Source organism: Pimephales promelas, chromosome 23 (assembly GCF_988280905.1).
Source record: "Pimephales promelas chromosome 23, fPimPro1.hap1.1, whole genome shotgun sequence".
In the NCBI taxonomy this organism is placed as follows: Eukaryota; Metazoa; Chordata; class Actinopteri; order Cypriniformes; family Leuciscidae; genus Pimephales; species Pimephales promelas.
Genome location: NC_142791.1, coordinates 21,415,486 through 21,442,122, shown reverse-complemented (window position 1 = coordinate 21,442,122; position 26,637 = coordinate 21,415,486). Strand labels below are relative to the sequence as shown.

The 26,637-nt window shown below is 39.1% G+C and overlaps 1 protein-coding gene across 1 annotated transcript in view; it reads left to right on the top strand.

The window, feature by feature from the left end:
* Positions 1 to 620: 620 nt before the first annotated feature.
* Positions 621 to 26,637, top strand: part of rab11fip1b (RAB11 family interacting protein 1 (class I) b) — a 28,075-nt gene continuing 2,058 nt past the window's right edge. Inside the window, 5 exon segments of the mRNA XM_039664366.2 lie at positions 621 to 1,143; positions 15,009 to 15,436; positions 17,630 to 19,199; positions 23,520 to 24,689; positions 24,691 to 24,864. Of these exon segments, the coding sequence (XP_039520300.2) occupies positions 794 to 1,143; positions 15,009 to 15,436; positions 17,630 to 19,199; positions 23,520 to 24,689; positions 24,691 to 24,864 (3,692 nt within the window). The 5' untranslated portion in view covers positions 621 to 793.

Sequence of the window (26,637 nt, the reverse complement as noted above, 5' to 3'; positions counted from 1 at the left end):
TTGCTTTGTGACACTGTGCAGTTCTCAAATGTCTAGATTTAGACTATTTATTTACACATCTCTATTAAAGTGTCATAATTGAAAGAAGCATAATTTTTAGTTAAAAATACACAAGTAACTGGGTACTTGTGTGTGCAATGAAACAAGTTGTTGCTAAAAACAAGTTGCAAGAAGCATTCGTCATTGTTTAATTTAGGTATTGTCATGTAAATAAAATCTTGAGTCCATAAACGTTCCTTAGAAATCAAAATGATAGTTTATGTAGTATATGCATATAGTAGAGAAGCACAACAATTAAGCCTTTTCCAGAGTTTCCAGCTTTTTTTTTTTTTTTTTTTTTTTGATGAAGAAGAAATTTCAAAAGATACAATACAAATACAATGCATGTTTGTAAAAATGACTTTTTGTTTCTTCGAGGGCAATATAGACTCAATTGAATGCTTCACTTCATTTTTAAATGCACATTTATGAATCTGAAATTTACACCATCAAAATAAAAATAATAATAAAATAAGTGCGGGGTAGATTGTTTCCCAGCTCTGCCCAATGAAACAATTCGTTGCGTCACAACAGGCCACGCCCACACGCAGTTACTTATGAACAGGCGTGTGGGCGTGGCCTCAGAATGACGCTCACTTGTTGCTTCACAGGATTAGTGAAACTTTTCCAGCAATACATTAACGGACCTAGTTTGAGTCAAAAGGCTTTGACACAACTTCTTTTCTGGCAGGACGGCTCGCGCGTCCTTGTTGCTTTTTCAGTTCCAACTGAAACGGGTTGAGTTTTCTCAGAAATGTCTCTGGCAGAGCAAAGCCAGCAGTGGTATCCCACCAGCGTCCAGGTAACGGTGCTCCAGGCGCGGGGGTTGCGGATCAAGGGGAAGAATGGCACCAACGACGCGTACGCCATAATGCAGGTGGCAAAGGATAAGTTCTCCACCTCGGTGGCCGAGAAGAGCGTCGCGCCGGTGTGGAAGGAGGAGGCCGCGTTCGACCTGCCGCTCTTTCACCCCAGTAACGCGGAGCGCTGCACCCTACAGGTGTGTGTGATGCACCGGGCTCTGATGGGTCCCGATAAAACACTCGGTCAGGCGACCGTCAACCTCCTGGAGCTCCAGGACAATAAATCCCGTAATAAATCAGAGTGAGTGAACGTGACTTTACATGTATCCTGATGACTTATGCATTCTTGATTTCTGTTGAGTCGCATGAAATGCATTAAACTGAAACATTTATAACACAATTCTGAAACATTATAATATTGATACCACACACACACACACACACACACACACACACACACACACACACACACAACACACACAACACACACAACACACACTTCCCAGAGGATATCTGATGTGCTTCTGACAAACTAAGGCATTTCTCAAGTGCTTGTAACTTTTCTCTACTTCTTATTTAGTGTTTGAATGGTATTTCACATACTTCTGTGCTGAGGGATGCCATCAAACCCCCCCCGCCCCCAAAGAATTCAAGAATTAAAGAATTACATGGGAAAATATGTAATTCTTGTTTGAGCCTTTTAGGATTGTTTGGTGGAAATTCCACTGGCTTTATGTAGGTATGTGGACAAAAAATTAAAACTCAACAAATAGACAAATGGATAGCATATGTGGAAAGACCTGGGTACCCCCTTTACAAAAAAAAAAAAAAAGGTAAATATGTCAAGTATGAAGAAAGTTACAACATTTTATAGTTCAGTAATCAGCGCCTATTTTTGTCTCATTTCTAAGGTGAAAACAATATAATTTAGTGTGACCGAAAACAAGTTGTTTTTTTCACAAAAATGCTCATAACTTTCTCAATATTCAAGATATCTTAATGAAATTTTCTGTGGAGATGGGTTTCATATAGTTATTTGGATCTAACGTGGGTTTCATGTAGTTATTTGGATCAATACTTGATTTTAACACACGTAAAGACTGATTAGGCCTATCTTTTATAGTATTTTTCTGACGAGCAGTTGTTGAAAATACAAATAATTGAATGGAAAACAACAATTCAAGGAAAATTATATATCCTTAATTTAAAAGATGGATTTTGGTTGATTCATGCTATTTCCAGTTGTGTAAGAATATAGAGTTAACAATACTAATGCTGGTGGAGGAAAGAAAGTGGAGGAGACCACACAAATGTTGAGTGTAGCCTACACGACGTGCTGCATTTTGACAGCTTTTCTGCAGGTAACGTTCAGTGGCAGTAGTCAAAAAAAAAGAGGGGGAGTTTAAATGGCCACGAAATTTTGTACAGCACACCACAAACATATGTTCTTCATGTCTACCTTCCTCTGGAAAGTGTCCAAAGTGGGTAAAAATAATTTCTTGACAGTTGAATTCTTCCGTATTGTTTGAAATCGTCTTTCAGGAGGAAAATGCAGCCTGACTAGAAAAAATGTAAAACAAATGTGCAGTCGAAAACGCTAACGATGTGATTGGCTAAAAATAATCAAGGATTCCCACAGCAAGTCAATGAAAACAGCGCATTTTAGGAGACCCGCTCAGAGTGATAAGGGAAAATCCGGCACAGAGATTTGGAACACAATGGCGGCCGCTATTTTTTGAAATGTCCACATACCTATGTTTGTTAAAGGTCTGGTGAAACCAAAAAAAGATCTGGTGATTGTTCCATTTCGCTGTAATCCAGAGCCACACGGTGTACATTATGCACAGACTTCATGAATAAATTAGTTTAGCATCAGTCACGGCAAAACAGCAAAGGTCAGAACGGAAATTTAAAAAGTGGCACACAAATCCGTCACAGCATTCTGACCTTGGATTTGAAGAGCTTGCTTTAAAGAGCTTGGTTTCTCCTGCTCGCTGAATGACTTTCATTGTTTGCTTGTAAATGCATAAAGCTTTTGATTACACCTTGTCTGGTCATTTTCATTACAAGACCTAATTCAATCTCCCGCACAAAGGCAGCCAGCACACGTCTGGGCTTCTGCCGAATAATTGTTTTTCTCTATAATGAGTTCATCTCACTGTTGAGTCAGAATGAAAGCTGTTTTCTAATGAACTGGGCTACGAGAGAACTTGGCTTCTATGCAGTCGGGTTCTTTTGAGTCTGACTGAGATGTTTCCTGTTGTGATCTGATAGAGTTTATGCTAAGTAAGTGATATCTTGTCCTGTTCCAGCGTGGGCTGCTGTTCCCCATCAGGTCATAGGAACCCGGAAACACAGTCAGGTGTCTCGAAGTAAGCGGACTCATATGAAACTGGACCCGTGTTTCTTGTAAACTGATATACCATTCTGATGGTGATTTTAAAGGATTAGATTGCCAATCTTGTGGCTGACTGACATCAACACGGTTTCATTTCTGGAAGATCTCATTTGAATTTTCAAGATTCAATGGAGTTGAGCTCAATTGACAGCATTTGTGGCATAGGCAAACTTTATTGAGTTTTCACTCATCACATGTCCTTCCCTTTCTTAAAAAAATATTAAGGTTGAATTGGGCCAATTTTTGGAGGAGGACCTAAAAGTAGAAATTTGAATCTTTAATAAAAAATGTCTTCTTTTTTTCTGGTAATCAGCACTATGCTACATCAATTAGGTAGCCTGACTTCGTCATACTCATATTCTTGACAGAATGTGAGTCTGAAACTGCTTCATTGGGCTTTGATTATGAGGCGTGTCTTAACCGAACGAGGAAAAAATAAACTCTGCTCTCAATTGGATAGTCGGTAGACCTACAACCAATCAGAGCAATGCAGTAAGGCAACTACTTTGCATTTCACAGTTGTCAACAGAACTTACTTATTTTAGAAGTAAAATAACGAGTGTTGCTAGTTCTTTTACTTGGTCCTCCATGAGTGCGACCAAAGCAGAAACCACAACGACCACAAGCATTACGTACCATCTTCTTCGCGACCATCGGAGTCAACTGATAAGTTACACTTTTCCCGAATCATGTAGGAAGGACGGCAAAAAAATCTTTCCGATTGTCAAATGCCTTGATTGCAGTTGTCTGTTCTTCTATTAAAAATGATGCGCTGTCGATTCATTTTACAACAGACGTGGCAGCGGAATCTATACATCTCAATTCTCCAGCTGCAATCTTTAAGGGAAACCAGTTAAGCGCTCTTTGATAATGTGATTATTACGTTCCTGCAGATCACCTGTCCATCATCGAATAAAGCCCGCCCTGGCAATATGATTGGCCCGAATATTTTTTGACTGATCATGCTCCTCAATGGATCGAGTCCAGACCGAACTTCCTGACCAAAAAATGTTGTGGGTGGGGTTCGGGCTGGCGTCCAGGCTATCAATTAAGGATAACTTGCATTGAAACAAGAAGCTGATTCATTCTTTCTGCCCAAACTTTATTTCCTGTACTTTTCATTGCTGTTAATTTCACTGATCGTCATATTAGTATTTTCTAGGGCTGTCAAACGATTAATCGCATCCAAAATAACAGTTTGTGTTTACATAATATATGTGGGTGCACTGTGTATAATTATTTTATATATATATATATATATATATATATATATATACACACACATGCATGTATATTTAAAGAGCCCCTATCATAGAATTTTAAATGTTCCTGTTTTTTTGTTTTGGGAGTTCCCAAAAACAGTTTAACGTGCATGCAAGGATAAAAAACACTTTATTTGTCTTATAATATGCATTTATTTTTACCCGATTTGCTCAACGACTCCCAAACGATTCGTTCGATGATTCATTTACCAAACACCTCCTTTGAGTGACGCGAATCTGCGGCGATTGGTCAAATGACCTAGTCAGTTGTTATTTGTTTCTAAGGTATGGAAAGATGAAGGAATTATACTATATATATATATATATATATATATATATATATATATATATATATATAAATATATATATATATATAAGAGTTCAGATGCAAAAGCCTCTAAATGCCATTTGAAATTTTCTTCTTGAATGATGATTATCAAACTTGTATATTTAAGTTCAGTAATTTCACTTAAATAACAATTAATAGGTAATCATCATTGCCATTTAAGTGAAATCACTGAACTTAAATATACAAGCTTGATAAAAATGATCATTCTAGAAGAAAATTTCAAATGGCACTTAGAGGCTTTTGCATCTGAACTCTTCATATATATAAGGCTTTTTGATTCACAGAGGTTTTTATTTTACACAGTATGGCAATAAGTTTTGAAATTTTAGTCTTTAATATATTTATATGCACCTTCCAATTTAACTTATCATCAATATTAATTCCCAAAAACTTTATTACATACACCCTTTCAATTTCTACCTCCCCAATTTTGAGTCGACATAGTTTGTTTGCTACCTTGGCTTTTGAGGGACAGTGCTTATTACATAGAGCGAAGTCATATTTGGCTAAGTATAGGAGGTAATTGCCATTTTTTCAATGAATGTCTGGTGAATATCAAAAACAAAACTAACTTTACCCCGCTTAGAAGTTGCGCGGAGTGTACACAACACACACAACACAATATAACTATATTGTGTATGCTACAGAAAACATAACAGCAAACATTATTAATAATACTTACAGATTGTGATTCAGAGGAGGACGAACCTGATCCATATACACTGGATACTGAGCCCTCCTTCGGGAACAACCGGCTTGCGAATCTATATTTGAATTCATTTATGTTTTTGAATGATTCGTCATTACAATGATGAGAACACAAGGTTCGGGCTATACTGTTGTGGTATCGTTGCAAATATGAACTCTAATACTCTAATGAACTCTAACGTCCCTGGGCAATGACAACAAGTGGCTGAACCAGACTGATCTCATGAAGTAGCGTGTGAATGACACGCCAATTCGTATTTCCATTTTTGGCGTGCTATCAAGATGTATAATCGCCTTTTAGCGTGTTTATGAATGCCGTTGACTTAACGTTATATAAATATATGACTTACCTCAAACCCGTCCCTAAACCTAACCGTCACTGGGGTTAATGGCATTTATGTCTGTTCCCTTACCATCCTAGGTAAAAAAAAAGATATGACTTACCTCAACCCCATCCCTAAACTTAACCGTCACTGGGGTTAATGGAATTTATGACTGGAGATTTGACTGCGTGTACAGACACGCGGAATGACGCGGACGTTAATGGCGTAGACATACACGCGGATACACGCAGATAGTTCAAAATGAACTAACGCGCCACGTGACTCGAAAGTGGCGTGTATGTTTACGCAAAAGTCATGATGTCATGTTGGCTGAACTGTCTTTGCAATGTAGAACACAGCGTCTTCTCGACATGACGCTATTCAGCTGAAGTTTTTGAATGTGTTCTAGACTAGACTTCAAGTTTACACTCCTGTCTGCGCACGCAGTTGTTGGGAGCGGCCAATGAGCTAATGTTTTGTATCTATGTCCCGACGAAACAGCTAATGACTCGTTTCAAAAACAATGAGTCGACTCTCACTTTTGAAAGACAATAACTTTATATACAGTGCACTTTCAGATATAAACTACACTACATGAACAGTCAATTTCAAAAATCCATGATAGGTGCTCTTTAAGAAAAAATTATTATTTATTTACATATAAAATATTTATATTTATATATAATATAAATTATATATAAATCTATATACAGTATATACATAAAAATATTTCTTAAATGTATACAAGCATGTGTGTGTGTGTGTATATGTATGTGTGTGTATATGTGTATATACTGTATATGTATGTGTATATATATATATATATATATATATATATATATATATATATATATATATATATATATATATATACACACAGTGCACCCACATGTATTATGTAAACAAACTTTTAATCTTTAAGATTTTAATCTGATTTAATCTTTTGACAGCCCTAGTATTTTCTTATCTACTGTTATTAATTCCTGGTTTTTCTTTTATCATAACATAAGAAAATATGTCATTACATATAAAATGTTTATTACTTTTTGGTTTTATTTAAGGCTAACAAAGTTACACTGCCGTTCAAATATTCTGAGTCAGGTGAGATGATTATTATTTTTTAAAGAAATGATTATGCCTTAAATTGACTGTAAAGACATTGCTAAACTTTTCTATATCAAATAAATGCTGTTCTTTTGAATATTTATAACAATAATAAATGTTTCTTGAGCAGCAAATCAGCATATTCTGAATAATCATGTGACTGAATGGAGTAATGATGCTGAAAATTGCACAAGAATAAATTACATTTTAAAATATTTTAATATTAGAAAATAGTTATTTTAAATTGTAATATTTCACAATACTGTTTTACTGTATTTCTGATCATATAAATGCAGCGTTGAGCATGAGAGCCACCTTTCAAAACATTAAAATATCTTACAAACCCTAAACTTTTAAACATTAGTGTGTATGTGTTTTAACGCCCCTCAGAACCTCGGTGTGTATAATTCACGCCCCTTCTGTGCACATTTAAGCTTACACTCAGATTCCCCTGTTATATTGAGCAGTTATTTAAATAAAACAGTGTTTTGGAGAAGGTCAAATATATAACATCCTTTTTTCTGGTTTGTGACTGTTCTGTTTGTGCCCCAGTTCTCTCTCAGGCTTCGACACATGTTGCCTGATAACTCCAGTTCTGTTAGCAGGGCATAAAGTCTAGGCTTGTAAACAGACTTCAAAGTCGAGAAAGCACTTAGTTTTCTCTCTGTCATGCATATAGAGGAAATGCCTCATGCTAATACAGAAGCTCCCGAAGGGCACCAGCCATTTCTTTCTGCTTAACCTTATCCACTGAGACTGGCACAATAACTTTTTCCTGATTACAGACAGAATTGGAGCATGTCTTCTACGACTGCTATCAAAGTTTTCGTTGTTGGCAGTCTATTGTCGTCTTATCTCCTTTGAATATTGCAGGTTCTGTCTGGAACACTATCATCAAATATGATTGACAATTAGCATACAGTTTGGATTGGCAGTATGGTTCTGTTCAAGGCAAGAACTCCCTGCGCATGCAGTAAAAGTCTGCCATGGATAAGAGCAGGGAGAGCAGCGATAACCCCCCTTAGGGTAAACAGAACAGAAGCATGAATGAATGCAGATATCATTTCAGTATTTTAATGTACAACATCCTTCGAGATTTAGTCATATTGAGGGGGAATCAGAATGCCAAATCCTGTCTGCATGAGAGGAAGAACTGGGGAGGGAGGAGGGTAATTCGCTCCTGAGAAATGTGATAGCTGCTGATAATAATGAAGAGCTTTTCTATACAGTGATGTACGCCATATTCATATTGGTAGACGTGGGTCAGCTGAGAGTCAGATGATGCAAGCTTGATTAACATGACCTGCCAGAACTGGCGCTAGCCTTGATTTTTGTAAAAAGTTACATTTTTAACTTTTAACTCAGCAGAAATACTTCAAGATTATGAAGACTTAAATGGGTAGGAAAACTGGGCATGTTGCTGTCCAAAGCCACTTCCACCAGTTTGCTATGGATAGGCTTACAAGAGTCAACTATTGCCTTGCTTTAGTAGGAAATACTACTTACAAGTCGACACCATTATGACTAAACGTTTGCTGTTGCCGGATGCAGGAATTCAAATGGTAAACATTTTTCGGGAGTGAGTTACTTCAGAGACTATTTATATAGAGACATGCCACTTCCTCAATCCTTAATACAACCATATAGGGAAAACCCGTAACACCAAAGATGGCGGTTGTATGCACATGCCCCGCCCCTCCTGCTGGAAAGCCAATTGTCTGCTTTTAACAGTCAAGCCGGGAAACATTTAAGCCTATCGTCTGGTTCCACCGACGCATGGGCATGCACAGTTGAGGTTTGTGACAGTGGAAAATATGTTAATGTTTGAAAAGGCAGCAGATTTGATATGTGTCAGTGTTGTGTAAATATCAGACATCCCAAGTCTCCGGAAGTTCCGGGAGTCTCCCACAGATTGATAGCGGCTCCCTGATGACCGCAAATTAGTTCAAGCGCGCAGGACAGAGAGCGAGAGAACCCTTGCACATGCGCAGTAAAAGTATATCCTGTGAGGAAAAAGGTGTTTTAAACCTTATTTTGGGGCAAAGTCATCAAAATTTTTCAGCGATTTTTATCATAATTATTTTGTTACTGTTTCTATACAAGCAGTTTTTATGTCCCGGTGACCAGTGAAAGTGCAGTTCTGAGTCTCTGCCCATTCATTTAGATATGAGCTTAGTCTTGTTAGTCTAGCGGCCGAGTGGCATGACCTGCCTAAAAGGACTTTGGTTACTTGCGGTTTCCAGTGAAGGATCCAGAGCATGGCAGGCAGTGACTAAAGGCTGCAAAGAGTCGTAAATATGGAGAGAATTCTGCAATGGAAAATCAGTCTTTGTAGTCACACTGGTGTGTTTTGCTTCGTCTGGCAGACTTTTTCTGACAAATAAATTCCTCAGCCCAGGTAACATGGTGAATGAGTAAACGTTGTTTATTTTCAACCCGCTGTGTATGTTACAAATTTACACTTTAAATCTTGGTGATGTTTTGCTGGTTTGGAAATATCAATAAGTTACTAAGTATCATGTTTTTGTCACCTGACAAAATATGTCTGAGCAACATGGATCATTTGTTGAATATCAACAACTAAGCGAAGCTAGGTCCCTGTGCTGCTGTGTGTGATAAAACTCTTCTGTCAGTCAACAGTCTTATCAGTGCACTGGCACATACAGGAAGTCAAGCTGTTGAGAGAGACACACACATTGGAACAGAGACATCCAGTGCTGATTCATCTGATGCTGTGTGCACTTCCTGTCTGGGCACAGCTGTTATTGAGGATGAATTTATCATTGTTGAGGATTAATTTGCTTATTTCGGGTTTTTTTTTTTATCTTACTTGACACTTTTCATAAGGAGGGTACAAAAGTCACTTCAACAAATGGTCAATGAACCATCAGTCATATAAACAATTATATGAGCAGGTTTTAATATGTTAAATTAGTGTAATAATAATTGTTTTACAACTTTATAACCACATGTTGGTTTGATAAGTGTACATTTCACATAAATTCATAAAAGTAAATTTTTTGATCACTTTGTCCTATGCACTGGAGTTGAGCTTGACCATGTGAAATGTGAGACTTTAGAATTAAGATTTAGCGGTCTAACTAAATTGAAAACTGAAATTAAATATAACATTTTAAAATCAATATTTTATTTGAGCTATTTGCCAAGGCAAAATTTCTCTTTTTTAAAGTTGAAGTACTTTAATTACTAAAAAAAAAAAAAACAACTAAATAAGCATTTAAAAATAAAAACCTCATTCAAAGTGTTAACAAAAACTATAATAGTATATCGATAATATTAAAGAGGCTGCAGTACATGCGTTTTCCTGAAATTTAAACTCGCGACTGACACCTGTGGCCAAAAAACAGAACTGCTCTTCCTTTCTGCTCGCTCTCGCAGTGCCCGCTCGTACGTCATCTGCTGTAAGTCATCTGCTGCAAAGAGGTCAACATTATGTTTACAGAGGGAAGAACAGTCAAATACATATATTGTTTGAGATAAGTGTTCTGCTTGTGAGTGTAGGCTACTTGCTGACTAGCAGTGGTGGCAGAGTGATCTGAAACGTTTAAAGGGTTAGTTCACCCAAAAATGAAAATTAAGTTATTAATTACTCACCCCCATGCTGTTCCAACCCCGTAAGACCTTCGTTCATCTTCGGAACACAAATAAAGATATTTTTGATTGAATCTGAGAGCTAGATCAGTCCTACATAGACTGCCTAAGGCACTGACTCTTGACGGCCCATAAAGTCATTAAAGAAAAGGTTTAAATATTCCATGTGCCTACAGCGGCTCAATTATAAGTTTATCAAGCGACAAAACTACTTTTTGTGCGAAAAAAAACATAAATAACGACTTTATTCCACTATTCCTTTACTACCTTATGGGCGCATGTGCGAGAACTGAGACGAGGACGTTCTCCTTCGACTACTTCTTGTTACCGGCTGCTCACAGCTTAGGAGTTTTACCGCCACCTACCGTCTAAAATGATGATCCATATATAAGGCGCTCCGGATTATAACTGTACGTTCACACCGCCACCGGCGAGAGCGTATGGCTTTTAATTTGTTTATTTCGTTTGCAAACATGTCACTATAATTTTAAAGTTATTTCCATCGATCAATTTTCTGCAAAAATACTGACATGCTTGTTTGCTTTGTGGCCCCTTTAAATACCGTAACATAGGAACAGCCTTCTATCTTTACCTTTTAGACTTCTTTGCTTGCAGGTTTGCTTTTATTCTCGTGCACTGACTCTTTCACTAAGCTGAACAGCAAATCAGAGTTATCTCTTTCCCCGATGGCCCAATGCCGATTCAACATGTCGAATCGGGCGAAACAAAGCCGACGAGGACTCATTTCAGCCATCGGCTTGGTGTTTTTCGGGCTTAACATGACATCCGCGCTTGACGTCACATCCGCAGACAATGCGGGAAAAGTCCGACCCGACAAAAAATAGGAAAAATAGGATACAGGCTTATGCACCCACTGTGAGCGGACAAGCTGTCAGTATGCTCATCAGGAGATGTTTGAGTCATAAATAGTAAAATAAAAAGGCTATTGTTATGTTTATTTTGGGGGAAAAACTGCATATAGCCTCTTTAAAATATAAAGACACTTGTTTTAAGGATATCTTTTTCTAAAGGAGAAATCGTGACAACATTGAAAGTAAATAAATATCACTTCAATATTATTTTATTTTATTATTTTAGTAATCATATTGCATGATTTTAACGGGTGTGTGTGTGTGTGTGTGCGCGCGTGCGTGCGCATGGGTTGAGGGGCAGAATTGAATAAAAATAGCTTGTTTTTCATGTTAAGCTATTATCTGGACAAGAATTAACCTATCTAAAACTAAACAAGACAACACCCTGTTGCAACTTCCCTTCTGTGAACAGAACTATATGCAACTTGTGTGCAGTTGACAGCGATCTGAATGACATCACAGTTTGCATCAGTGCATTTCTATGGGCGTGAGGTGTTGTCCAAACATGTCGTGTTAGATGAGCACCTCCCAGATGTGTAAAGCTGTTTCTCTTGTCATTGTGTAATTAGTTGGTTTAGCAACATCTATTCTTTAAGGGCATAATTGTGATTTGCTTATCGTTCAGTCTCTCCTGGACTTGATTCAGCAACTTTCTGGTTACCAGCCCTTTAACCACTTCTGTTTAACGCCTTGAAATTCCTGTTTTACACCATGATTTCAGTTATTTAGGCTTCAGTAAAGCCAAAACCCTGCCATATAAAATAGTCAAGCGGCATTAAAAACATGGTGATAAAATCTTTATTGCATATTCAACATTGCTTTGTTGTCAGTACAAAATTAACTAACATTGTGAGTGACGATTTGAATGGTAACCTTCTGAAATGGTCTTAAAATGTGACATGCTTTTTTAGTTAATATATGTAGGTGAATATTGCTACCCCCATCTTTTTTAGCCATTTGAGAGCAAATAAATAAATATCATGGCCAAAATATCCTCTGACTGACGTAGATGTGCTTTGTAATGGTGCTAAATGTTGTTGGCGTAGGCAAGCGACAGAGATCATTTACTAATAATCCCAGGGTTAGATGCTATATTTAGCTTCAGAGTCATCACAGTATTATTCATCAGATAGACGCAGAGTATTTAAACACACGCCCAACATGTTATTTTCTCCACAGCATTATCATTGCATTACTCACTGTGTCCAGTGCATGTTCTGTAGTCATGAACACAATCCCCTGGATTCACAGATTAAACTGAGCTGTTAACTGAAAAATATCTTTAAATAGCCTGTCAGCCATTGTTTTGTCTCAAGATGCACACCAGTAATGTTTTTTTTTTTCCCCAGGGCAATTAAAAAAGCTACTTAAATGTCTAATCCTGGCTTAATCTAAGCCTTGTCTGTGAAACAAGTAGCAGCTGGTTTTTAAGTGGCTTGTTGAGATGGATAGTCTCAATTCAATAACCATCAACTTGATCACCTGTTCTCCATTTTCCCACTGGACCTCTTGAAAACAAGATAATTATCCCAGCATTTCATTTCCAAACCCTCTGTCAGGCACTCTGTCATATTTTGTATGGCTTTTTCCTATTTTGTCTAAAATGCAGACTTTGATTTCAAAATGAGAATTCATTTGAGACCATTATCCCATAAAGTGGACTTTTCAAGTGATTGTCTTCTGCTAGTGTCCTTGCGTTATGATAAGACAGTTACTTGGTCATTGAACAGCAATGTGCCATTCCAGTTTATTGCCGCTGAGGAATGTCAACAATCACGTGAATCTATTTACACAAGGTTTGGAGATAAAATTAAATAAATCCCAAAGTCTTTCAGGCCCTATCTGTCACTTTCTATATGGGGTTTTCCTGCAATGGTTAAAGTTGTTTAAAGAAACCCACTTGGTTCTTATAGGGTCTTAGAGAACTGCCTTTTTTTTTTGTCATCTGACCCTAATATGCCAAATTGTGGGGGTTTTTTTTTGCCCTGAGTGTCAGTACTGTGTCATTTATAGAGCTTTCTCTAAATTGCTTTTCTAAGCCACCCACTCAATTCTGAGTCATACGCCACTGCTTTTCCATAAAATGAGGCCTGTGTGTGCACTTACAGCACCCTTGTGTCCTCATGTATTCCTCTGTTTTTCATGGATTAAGTTTGTTATTTCTTACAGTCATTGGCTCCCGTAGCACAGTCATTAATTTCCTACAACATTCAGCCTAGAAAACATGATACGTCTCTTATTGTTGCTCCAAAACGGCTTGCTCAAGGCTGTACATTTGTTTTTTGGGCATTTCAGATTGATTGGCCCATTTTATTGATGCCCAAAAGGAAAATGCAGGGTTTTAAATTCAAACTGTCCATGCAATAGATGTTTTGGACTGTAAGGGGGTAACAGTTTAGGACCCAAGGACCAGATGTTTGAATGAAGACCTGGAGTGGATAGTTTGCAGTTTCTTTTGCCGATGTCAGTTTTAAGACTCACAGGAGTTCGTAGACCGCCCCGCTTAGTTACAAAGATCACAGCAGTTACAGCATACACCAAGGTCTAAGCTACGTCCTTGCTTCAGGTTGCAGTTTCTGATTGGCTAAGAAATAGATAAACAGTATTTTTATATATATATATATATATATAGAAGCATAACTCTGAATATGCCGCTGACACTCGGACACTGAAGTTAGGTGCGTCGTGAACTTCTAGGTCTCAGACCCACCCTGTCCCGAACAACAACTCAGTCAGTCTCCAATTATGCCATTGTTTCCTTAACCTGTAACCAAGAAGACTAATACACGTACACAGATGCACAGCTTTTCCAAGGTTGGGTTTGGCCAGGCTCGAACTAAACAGGAGACTTTAGTCTAACTGGAAAGTAAGGCTTTAACAAAGAAATAGTCCCATAAACTATTAATGGGACCTCAATAAGTTTTAACACGTTGAAGACCTTTCTCAAACACAAAACAAGTCTATATTTCATTTCTGGAAGCCGGGCTAAATAAGCAAGCACTGTTCCTGCATTCAGATATCAAATACAGACATTAAATACAATACATGAAAAGAACATTCTTGGTAATCACACTGGTAACTTCTATAACAAATAAAATCTCCAAAGATGTCATTCAACTTTCATATTTAGAAGGAAACATATTGATTAATACCTTGATTATTATCAATCATTACATATACGTACATTGAAGCAGCAGTACATTCCAGAATCCACCCCCTTCAGGACCCTGAAAGCATTCTTCTCCGCCAGTGTCCTTGAGTTATAACAAGTCAGAGTCTAGGTCATTGAACCATAATGTGCCACTCTGGTTTAGGCGCTAAGGAATGTCAACAATCACATGAAACTATTTACTTGGACTTTGGAATCCCATAGCTTTGAGTGCAAAACAACCTTTTCATTTTTGCAATTCTGACCAGTTTTGCAAAGTGTAACTACATGGCACAACACAATCTTATTCTATAATCTGTGATGAGGGGGTTTCTCTGGTAAATGAAAAATGCTTGAAACTAAACATCCTGTGCTATTTGTTTCCAACAGATGGTTTAAATTGATGGGAAAGACTGGGAAAGCTGACAAAGACCGGGGTGAGGTGCTCCTAGATGTTCAGTTCATGAGGAACAACATGACAGCCAGCATGTACGACCTCTCCGGGCAGGACAAGTCACGCTCACGGCTTGGAAAGTTTAAGGATAAGCTTAAAGGGAAAAAGAAAGATGGGATGTCAGATTCTGCTTCCGCCATTGTGCCTTCATTTGGACAGGTACTGACTGACAGCGAGGGTGAGGAAGAACCTGAAGTCACACCTGGAGCCAAAAAGAAGAATAAACTGAAGTCTCTCTTTGCACCCAAGCCGGGTTTGCACCGTAACATGTCGCAGTCCATGTCCACGCTCGCCACCCTGCCTGAAAAAGACTCAGCCATCAGTCTGAGCAGGTCGTCTGGCCTAAATGTAGAGTCTCCTGAAGGTACTGTATCACCACACAATGCATTGCTGCAATATTGATATATCTGCTATATCTATATATATATATTTTTTATTTCGATTTACGATTTTCTCTCCTACTTAAGGAAAGCAATAAGTACAAACAGCAGACAACTTAAAGCAAATTTTGCTTTTATTCAATCAAAAGCAAGACAGATGTAACCCCCATTTCTGGAATGAATAATAAATAAATGAACAAACTCTTGGAATCAAAGTCCCAGCTGAGTTTTAGGTCACACTTTGTAGTCTAGACTAAAAGGAGACAAAAATTCACCTGACCCTACCCCATGATAAATTATTTGTTTTTAAAGCATTAACACACAAACCACTGTTAATTTAACATAAAAGCAAGCAGCAACTGCGTGCATGGTCTGGCATGACCAAATACGCGCTCTTAATTCCTAAAAAGCTGACAGTTCATCGCGATCTCACACATCTCTGTTATTATCAATGAAGCTGACTGCACAATGAATCTTTCATAATATATACACTTTGTTTGTTATAATTCAAGGATTTGCCAGCATACAGAGTTCAGCACTGAACAAAAAGTCAGTTTTGAGCGGCGAGGAAGTCTATCTTAAATGTTTCTGATTGGCCACCATTGCGTTCAAGAAATCAACACACGTCTGTGATTGGCTACATCGCTCAATGCTGCAAACATGTTATGAATAGAAACTCTGGCCTGTAAATCATTTCTATTTTGTTTTAGTTGTTCTTGTGGCTTTTCTGCAACAGATGAATACAAATCTATTCGTTTTTATATGTTTTATTCATAGATATTGAATAAAGGGAGTGCCGCGAATCATTGTTTTCTCCCAAAATCCGCACACACAGAGTGAGCATTACCGCCTGCGCTCGGCCATCAAATCTAGTCCCGCGCCGCACTCTATTATGTTGACAGTGCACGTCTCTCGAGGGCCCGGCCCGTCCCGAGAATTCTGACGGGAAATATCGGCCTGACCCGCTCGGGCAGAAAAAGTTGTATTTCACTCCTACACTAAGGAACAAACTTCCCACTCTCATCGGTAGCCACGTTGTTTCTTGGTGTTACCTTTTCGTGTGTGCTATGTTGTTGTTTTCACTTGCCATACTGCTACTTGAAACTAACGCTACGGAATCTCCGAGGAGCCAAAAATGTGCCATAACACAAAAACTCGAACAAAATTTTTTAATTCATTCATTCAATCGATTTTTCGCCCAGGCCTAGTTTGACCATGAGTACTCATGAACTAATTAATTGATACTCTTGGATCTGCCAAATATAAATATTGATATCCATTATTATTTATACTGTGTAGCAAAGTTCAGGGAAGGAGGAGGCGGAAACCGGCGAACAATCACAAAACTTTATTTAAAATTACAACAAACAAACTAAAAATAACCGCCAGCAGGCCCTCGGTGATGACTGCTGGCTTCCAAAATGAAACAACAATACACAAAATAAAAACCACCTGCAGCTTCTCGCGGATGACTGCTGGCTACCAAAAATAAAATACAAACAAAACCTAACGTAAAACCAGGCCTGTCCCTCTCTCGATCATCCGCGTCGTCACTCCCCTATTAGGCGTCCGCTCCTTCTCGTCTCATGTCCCTCAGCCGTCCTGTTCGCCACATAGTGGTTTAGTCTTATTTAGCTGAAGTTGGAATCAAATCATATTTATTTATTTATTTATTCTAAAATTCTGACCTATAATAATAGAGATGCACCATTCGACTGACCATAAATAGTTTTATATTTTGGCCGATCTCTATTCTGGACTTGTGCACAAACAGCATTGCAATCATTTACCAAAATTTAATTTGTGTGGAAATATTTCGAAGTGTGTAAACAGGATGTTAGCAAAGGACAGACAAGGCAGGCGTGCCAGCAGAGCAAATACTGTACTAGGCACAATGTTTAAAAATAAGAAAAATATAAATATTGAATTGAATGCATTTTCTTTTCCTCTTACAGCCGTATAAAGTAGTGTTTACAAGTGCAGTGCTGCTTTGTGTACAAGCATTATCTAAAGAAACTGCTGCTGTTTCATAAGCGCCACCTACTGGCAGAGAGTGAATTTGCTTTTTTCATGTAGTCCGTCTGCTGTTTTTGTTTTGTGCAGGCGTCTGCCAAAATCAGAAATTTCCCCCTAATTTTAAGGTGTTATATTATTGATTCATCTCTTTATCTTCAAAGGCAAAAAGAAATTTAAATTTCTGAAGCACAAGCGGACTGGAAGCTCTGACAGCAAGGTTTCCCAAGGTACCGGCTCTCTTGAAAGGGGCACGGTGCAGGGCAATGTGTGCATCAATGGCAGTCACGTCTACACGAAAGCGCAAGAGAACAGAGCTGGCTCCACCTTCAGCCTGAACAGCTCAGGCCATGGGTCCATGGAAGACCTGCGCAGAGGTCATGACCAGAAAACCTCAGTGGACTCTGACCTGCAAACTCAAGAGAATTCAGTGAAAGAGATAAACATAAAACAAGAGGAACAGAGGAAACGGGAAGCGGAAGTCAGGGAACGACTAGATGAGGCTGAAAAGGATGAGAGGAAATGGATTGAGAGAGAACAGGAAAAAAAGAGATTAGATGAGGAGGTGGGGAAACGGTTGGAAAGGGAGGAAGAGAAGAGGAAGCTGGAGAAACAGGTAGAGGAGAGGAAAAGAATTGAGCGAGAGGAAGAGAGAAAGAGGATAGAGAGGGAAGAGGAGCGGAAACGGATGGAGAGGGAGGAAGAGAAGAGGAAGCTAGAGAAACAGGTAGAGGAGAGCAAAAGGATTGAGCGAGAGGAAGAGAGAAAGAGGATGGAGAGGGAAGAGGAGCGTAAACGGATGGAGAGGGAGGAAGAGAAGAGGACGCTAGAGAGACAGGAAGAGGGGAGAAAAAAGATTGAGAGAGATGAAGAGAGAAAGAGGATAGAGAGGGAAGAGGAGCAGAAAAGGATGGAGAAGGAGGAAGAGAAGAGGAAGCTAGAGAAAAAGGAAGCGGAAAGAAAAAGGACTGAGAAAGAGGAGATGGAAAGGAAAAGGATTGAGCAGGATGAAATGACCAGAATAAAGGAACAGGAAAGAATTAGACAGGAAGAGGAAAAAAGAGTGGTTGAGGAGGAGAGGATCAAAGGGGAGAAAAGGAAGAGAACGGAGAAAGAGGAAAAGATAAGGAAGGAAGAAGAAAAACGGAGAAAAATGGAGGAAGAGGAGAGAACAAGACTTGAGAATGAAAATCTGCGAAAAAAAGGAGAGACCGAAAAGATTGAGATGGAAAGACGCGCTGAAGACGAGGAAAGACGACGGAAGGAAAAAGAAAAGGTGGAAGCAGAGGAAAAGAGGAAAAGGGAAGAGGAGAGAAGAATGACCGAGGAAACGAAAGCTCAAGAAAGGTTACGGCTGGAAAAAGAGAAGGTGGAGTTTGAGAAAAAGAAAATTGAAGAAAGGATGAGAGGAGAACAGGTGAGAAAAATGGCTGAAGAAGAGGAGAAGAGGAAGCTGAAAGAGAAAGCGGACCAGGAGAAAATCGAGCAAGAGAAAGAAGAAATGGAGAGACAGGGGAAAACAAAAGAACAGCGGCCCGAGGTGAAACCCAGAAGTGCTCGACTGAATACAAGTAAAAAAGCACCTGACGAGATTAACTCAGACTACACCCCATCCACCAATCCCTTTGAAGACCTTCTCTCAGTAGACGAGAGCTTCAATCCCTTCGAGCAAGCCACCGTTCCTCAACCTGAAGCCCTCAGTCGCTCAACCAAAGTGTCTGCTGTCAAGCCAAGGTCAGTTTGTTACCAGAAATCACAAGAGCTTGTGTATTTAAACTACACCATTTGGCATGATTCATGAAACATGAACAGATTTTTCATGTAAAACCATGTCATGTGAATTCATTCTTATATTAATTGTTGCCTAAGAATGTTTTTTTATCGATTTACACAGAATATCTGCTTGTTACATGAATCAGGCCCTAAAACACATGACAATTTAGTAATTTATCTGTCTTCAGTGAAGGCAAAATGCTGTGGGAAGTGTTAAAATCAGTTAATCAGAACACTTTGTTTAATATATAGCTACTGGATGTGGGGTAGATTTTGGACAACTTGGATTTTGCATAAACCATTCTAAAATATAAATAACTACAAAATTTAAAAAAATCTAATTTATATATACATATATGTATGTTTATATGTGTGTGTGTGTGTGTGTGTGTGTGTGTGTGTGTGTGTGTGTGTGTGTGTGTGTGTGTGTGTGTGTGTGTGTGTATGTATGTGTATGTATATATAGCTATATAGACCATTTCACAAGATGTAAACAACACTGGTCCAGAAGAACTTCCTGTTTCAGTTTTTTAACACTACAAAAAAGCTGGGATAAAATACAACCAACAGAACATTTTAAAACTGAATCAAAAAGTTAAACAAACATCTTTAAGATGTTTTCTTTACATGTGAAATAAAGAAAACAGTTGCAAACTGAAACAGGAAGTGCTTCTGGACCAGTCTTGTTTACATCTTGTGAAATGGTCTATAGCTAGCCACTCTGGAGTAAACCGTGATGTCATCGTCCAGCTCAGTTCAGGGGCCTCATTTATAAACGTTGCGTACGGACGCTGCTCTCTACGCAATAATTGGTATTTATAAAAAGCAAACTTGGCGGGAAAATGTGCGGTCCTTCATGCAAGTTCTGACCCGTGCGTACGCACAAAAACGGGTGAAATGAGAAATGAAAAATGACGGCAACACCGTCGGCAGATGGAAGAAACGTGAAACTGTTGACTGTTGTGTAAAAGAAATGGCAATACTGGCTCTTATACATTAAATGAAGACTTCACAAAGCAAGTCTTACAATTAACAGCTTATGAACATCCGTTTGATAAATCTGCAGTGTAAAACAAACAAAATCAAACGAAGATTACAACAGAACTACAAATTGACACATATTTGCAAAAATAAAAGTGAAATATGTTCTGCAATAATAATTATTGCATGTTATGCAATTCATCCTCATAACACATCTGTAGCTTGTCAGATGCAATCAAATGGATGGTAATAAAATGCCATGATGCCTTCATAATGCGTAAAGACGTAATGAGTAATGCAACCTTTTGCCCGTCAAGTGCCTTTTTTGGCATTAAAGCCCACACTGTTAGCCTGGTAATACCAGACTCTGCTACTTCACTTTGCTTCGTAGACAAAGTCTGGAATAGCATAATAGAGAAGTGTTTTCTCTCTCGCAAGGGGGCGCTTCTCTGAAGTTTAAAATCATTGGTTACCCGTAAGCCAATAAGATAAGTTTATTTATGACGTATGTTATGCGCCGACACGGCCGCATCGAGACATTATGCATCGAACTCAAATCTATGATCGAACTTCACTGTAAACCGGGAGCGGCGCTTTTGTAAGGGCTGCAAAATGTGTGCCAACCGGGAATGAACAATTCACAAACTAGGTTATTTATATGAATTACTGAGTTGCGGCCGCCCCGCAACGTCGGCGTGCCCCACTCTCACGAGTCTGATTTAGCTTCCGCCGCCCCGCAGCGCCGCGAGGACGAGCCGCTGCTCTCCCGAGTCATGAATAGGAAGTTCATTTTACTGATTTTCTGAGTCATTCATTCGAGTCATTTCGTTTATTTAAGTGGCTTAATGTTATAATTTTAACAGCCAAATTCCCCGATCACATCCACCAACGCAATATTGATCATATTCTGAATTAAGAAATCATAATGCAGTAAAAAATGATTTACAGGGAACATAATCACTTTACCTTCCGAGTCTTACGTTCATTTGTCACGTGACATACACAATGAACAGATCGTTCATGAATCACATATCTGGGACTAATGCAGCAGGATGTCGAAACGAAATATGGTGGATTATTATTATGATGTTAACAATATGATAATAAGAGCGCACCAGGAGCGTTCACAGATGAGGAGACCGACTTTCTTGCCATGGCCGTAAAAGACGGAGAACTGACGTTGAATGGGGGTAGGTTATGTTCTTATAGTTATGCATATAGTTATGGCCAAACAGGTCTGATCCGTCATTACTACAATTAGCCTGAAAAAATTGGGTAGCCTAAATGCCTAAGCTTGAAGTGTTAATATTTTTCCTTGTTATAATGATTTGCAAAAATAAAAACGATGATGCGAGAGAAATAACGGAGTGAACATGGCTGTAAACGACTTTTGCTTTAGTTTGAAAAACCCCGGAATGTTCTCCATAACAGAGCGAATTGCATCCCGTGTCTTGTTTCCCATGTCTGCGCGGTTGTTTCGGTTTTCGATTTCTCTAACCTACAATGTAATCTCGGCGCTTAGCGTCTACGTTACGGCTCTCAGCCCGCCCTCTGTTCGTTGATTGGCCGGCTGTTTTCAGGCCGGTGGAAAACTGAAAGATAGGCCGCTATCTCAGACTGACTACAGGAGCGAAATGAAATTAGCGGAAGTAGGAAGTCTGACGTAGTCAGGCTACCACACTGTGGCGGCCTCCAAACAACATTTTACTCCTCTTTTCCACCTCGCCAATGATAATTTCTACTTCACATTGAGTTAAGTTGCTTTTCTTGGTTTTCCTTTCTGTGTTTGCCATAATTTCACAATCGATGAATATTAACTTGTGGGCGTTTTACAGACTATTTATGGGCAACTATGGGCGTGACATGAAGCCGCAAAAGCTGCGCTACATTTAGAATTTATTGTGATTTATTAAAGGAAAGCTGCGTACTGTAGGATGTGCGTACGCAGAGTTTTATAAATCCGAATATTTCTGTGCGTACGCACATCCCATGTTTCATCTGTACGCCACTTCTGAAGCAAATCCTACGGAAAGTTTTATAAATGAGGTCTTTTATAATAGTGTCAGTGCAGGCAGATCAAGATTGTTGATTATTAAATTAAATGTTAAATTTAATGTCCCCATCCCTCCAAGATTGTTTACCAATCAGAACCAAAAGGAAGCACTCGTTTTTCATGAAGTTTGTGGCCTGACAGACATCTGGCAGACTCTAACAACTCAACATCAACTTACTGACAGTCCATGTTCTTCATAACTCATTCCTGTATCATTTCACAGAACTGTTTCAAATCATTCTCCAAACGCTTCCTTTTTACTAATTCTGCTGGAAGGCAAATCCATGACCTGTGATCACAGCTTTAATATTAAATGCATCTCTCAGTGTTTCTGTGGTATGCTTGGACTCGATTTCAGTGTGGTTGGGTCCATAACACCCCGCTGCCATGATTAACACTGTCCTGTAAGAGCTTTTGGCACCATTATGAAATATGCAGTCGTGTGTGTGTGTGTGTGTGTGTGTGTGTGTGTGTGTGTGTGTGTGTGTGTGTGTTATCATCTTGCATGAGAAGCAGAACTCCAAGTATAATATAAACAAGTACAACTTCTATTAGTCTTTCTCTATTATGTTTTCTGAAGATGATTGCCGTACTGACTAAGTTGAATAACCCTTAACCAAATGAAGTACAAAGACCTGAATAAACAAAATCTTTCTTACTGTGGTATCTATTTATTTTCTGCTGAGATGCATTAATGCTGATAGTTATTTATAAGGTCTCTAACCCTCATTGTGTTCTCCTATGTGGTACTTATGAGGTCTGACCCAGAGGAAACTGGAGAAATCTGTTTCCCTGGAAAACGGCTGATCAAGCAGTTCCTTTTCTCTGACTCATGTTTAGACTTGAGGGCTTCATAATAGTTCTGGAATGTGTAGGAGACTGGAAGTAGACAACATGATTTGTGGGTGGTTCTTTAAATCTAAACCAGTTATCTCTAGCAGTTAAAGAACATTCTGTCCTGACATTTTCCTTCTGAATTTGTCTTAGAAAACTTTGTTGCTCAAATGTAATAAATGTCCATAGACTTATTCCAAACAAGTTTAGAATGACATGCGAGAGTAAATGATGGCATAAGATTAATTCTGGTTTTTAATGAGAGTAATTGGGGTCAGTTTTAATGTGTTGAATGCTTTCAGTGGTGTTGCTATTGAGCAAAGAAAAGTGGCTTTATCTTGCAACATATTTAGACATTTAACAGATGTGTTTTATTGAGTTTAATCTTCCCTCTCATTATCATGCTCCTTCAGTTCTTCTGTTTCTGGAAACTTCTTTTCACAAGCATCTGTGCCAAACACCAACCCATTCTTAGATGATTCTGATGCCATTAGCCGAAACCGAGAGAGCATTATCAGTCCCCCAAACGTCACAGAAAGATCAGAGAAGAAACGACGTGCCCCGATGCCTCCTCAGAACACTGCGCAGAACGAAAAACCAGACATCCCCTCAAAAGCACCAGCAATTCCTCAAGCCACACAAAGTTGTCAATCTAGAGCATCTGAGGAAGGTGGAGACTCTGATTCCTGCAGTTTACGACAAGATAAACGTCCCGCACCTTTACGACCAGATGTTTCAAAGAACAGACAAGAAATGCAAAACGAACATGCTGACCAATCTACGACGACTCTTAATATTGGAGAATGGAGAACTCCTAGGTTCCAGGAAGAAGACCAGATTAACCAAGGGCGCCCAGTCTCGCAGGATGAGTCGAGGACATTTGACGCAGACAATTTTAGGAACCCCAGTTTATCACATTTAAGCCCGAGTCCTTTCAGTAACAGACAAGAAACCAACCCTTTTATATCTACCGAGGTCAAAGTAAATAAACACAACAAGGGTCTAGCTCCAAAGCCTTTATTACAGTCAACGTCATGCAAGAATTCTGCATCTGAACCTGAACCCAACAACCTTGCCATTGGTAACGTCTATTTGACTGAACATTCTGTATCCCTTGAAGACAGAGCTACTTCAAACTCTTGCATTGATCAACTAGATGAGTCTTCAACCCAGTTTACTGGAAAGCTTGTATCTGAAGAGCCTTCTACCAAACCTGAGTCTGACCTTTCTTCAAGAGAAAGTAGACAAGAGAATTTGCCAGCAAAGTGTAAACTAGACTTTCTTGAAGGAGACATTACTTTAAGGTCTGAGCCAACCCTTGGAACAGTTCTTTGCCATATTGAAAATGTCCTGCCTGATATTGGTGTTTCCAAAAAGAGTCGGGCCCCGTTGCCTCCTGCCAATTCAGCAGCAACTGGCAACCAGAACTCAAGCCAGCAACCAGAAGCTGTACTGAAGTCAACCAGTCAACCCACCAGACCGGATCAAGACAAGTCGTTAACTATTAATAGTAGCATGTCAACCTCATGTTTAACCCTGTCCCATGGAAAGTCTTCTCTAATCTTGAATCAAGATCTCAAGAAAAGTGCAGACTAAAAATGAACATTCTCCTCTGAGAGTGGAAGCAGGCCAAGGGTCAGGGCACCGGTCTCTGCCACAGGCCAGAGTTTCACCGATTGATGTTAAGTCCATCATTGTGCAGAATAATGGAAGTGAACATGAGAGAACAGGTGATACTGCTGCCTTCAAACCCTGCAGGTGAGGCCTCTCGTATAACTAGAGACCCTTAGAAGTAGTAACAGATGTCGATGGTTGGTTCCTGTTAGCCATTAGTTAAAATGCAAAGTTCTTGAGAATTGAGAAGGTTTTAAAGTTTGAACTAATGTTTGACACAGAGTTACTCTCAAGAGAAGTTTTTTTGTTGTTATTATCAATTACTCAATTTCAGTGGAGAGTAGAATTAGAATGTATCAGTAGTATTAGAATGATCTTCGCTCATGAATATTAATGATGTGAGATGAGGCACACCTAGTTCTCCAAACTCAGTGGTGTCCAGTCTTGCTTCTAGAGGGCTACTGTACTGCAAAATGTAGTTCTAACCTGCCCCATCACACTGGCATGGACTGTGTTTCCCAAAAGCATGAGTAGATTGTAGAAACCATTGGCACTAGTGGTCAGGGCCGGATTAACCATTGGGCCAACTGGGCACTTGCCCAAGGGCCCACGACATCTAAGGGGCCTTGGGCACCAGCGGCGGAGTGGTAATCAGGAGAGTCGGGAGTTTCCCCGGTGGGCCGGTAGTGTTTCGAGGCCGCGAGGGACGGCTTGATAAAACGGAGCGTATGTTTGCACTAAGTGCCTGTCTTTTTATGAAAAAAGACGCCGATCACGTCACAGCTAAAGTGGCGTAGGTCGTAACGCGCTGAGTGCGTGAATGAGCTTTTGATCCGCAGCGCTCGGACCCGAGTTCGAATCCGCCTTTTGCCGAGGTCTCCCTTTTTCCAACACATATGAGATGTAAAATGTTTAACCTAACATAGGTCTCTGGCGTGTTATTTTGCCAACAAACTAAAATCGAAACCATGACATGGCTTTTTGCATTTATAAAACAGCAAAAGACTTTAAGAATAGGCATCAGTGCTGGGTGATTTAAAGAAAAGTGTGCACTTTGCTCACGCGATCAGGATGGTCTTTTCTCCTAAATACAAGCTCAAGGGTTTATTTCTTGCAAGTGAAGAAAAAAGGACAAAAGTATTTAAATTTTCCTATATTATAGTGTAATGTAGACTAAAATATACTTTTGAAATATTTTCATTTATATACTAGTACATTTATAGGCTATATGGATTTTACGTCATAGTAATAATTATATTAATCATTATTGCATTATTATAATAATTGTTTGGGATCCTAAAACTCCATTGATAATGTAATGTAGACTGAGACTCAACTAAAAAGATGTTTGAGCCCTCTTTATTGTCCTGGCACAAATCAATGCGTTTTCTTTGTTCAATGAGCAGTTCATGGGTTGAAGCTCTTAATTTTGATCTCTCAAAGAGCACGAGATTGATGCATTTAACCTTAAAATGTACAAAATTTTCTTGCCCCCCTAGAGGAACAGTAAATCAGTAAAACTATAAATGCTATATCAAGGGTCCACCCAACATAGTTTTACAAATTCCTATAGGAAAGAACAACCATTTATGAACTTTACTCCAGCATAGTTCAACAAAGTTAATTTTAAGTCATTAAGTCAGTAAAACTGTAAATGCCATATTAAAATGTCCTCGGACAAAATATACATTTGGCCTGCTTAAGAGGGGGCCTACAAGACATTGTGCCCAGGGGCCTCTGAACTCTTAATCCGGCCCTGCTAGTGGTCCGTATGATCTACTTGTTTTTAGGTAATGCAGCCCTACAAGTTTCTAACAATATTGGAGACATTGATTATCTTGTTCAGGTGTGTTTATTTGGGCTTGGAGCTCAAATCTGCTAGAAGTTGGCCCTCCTGAAGCAGGATCTAGTTCCCCC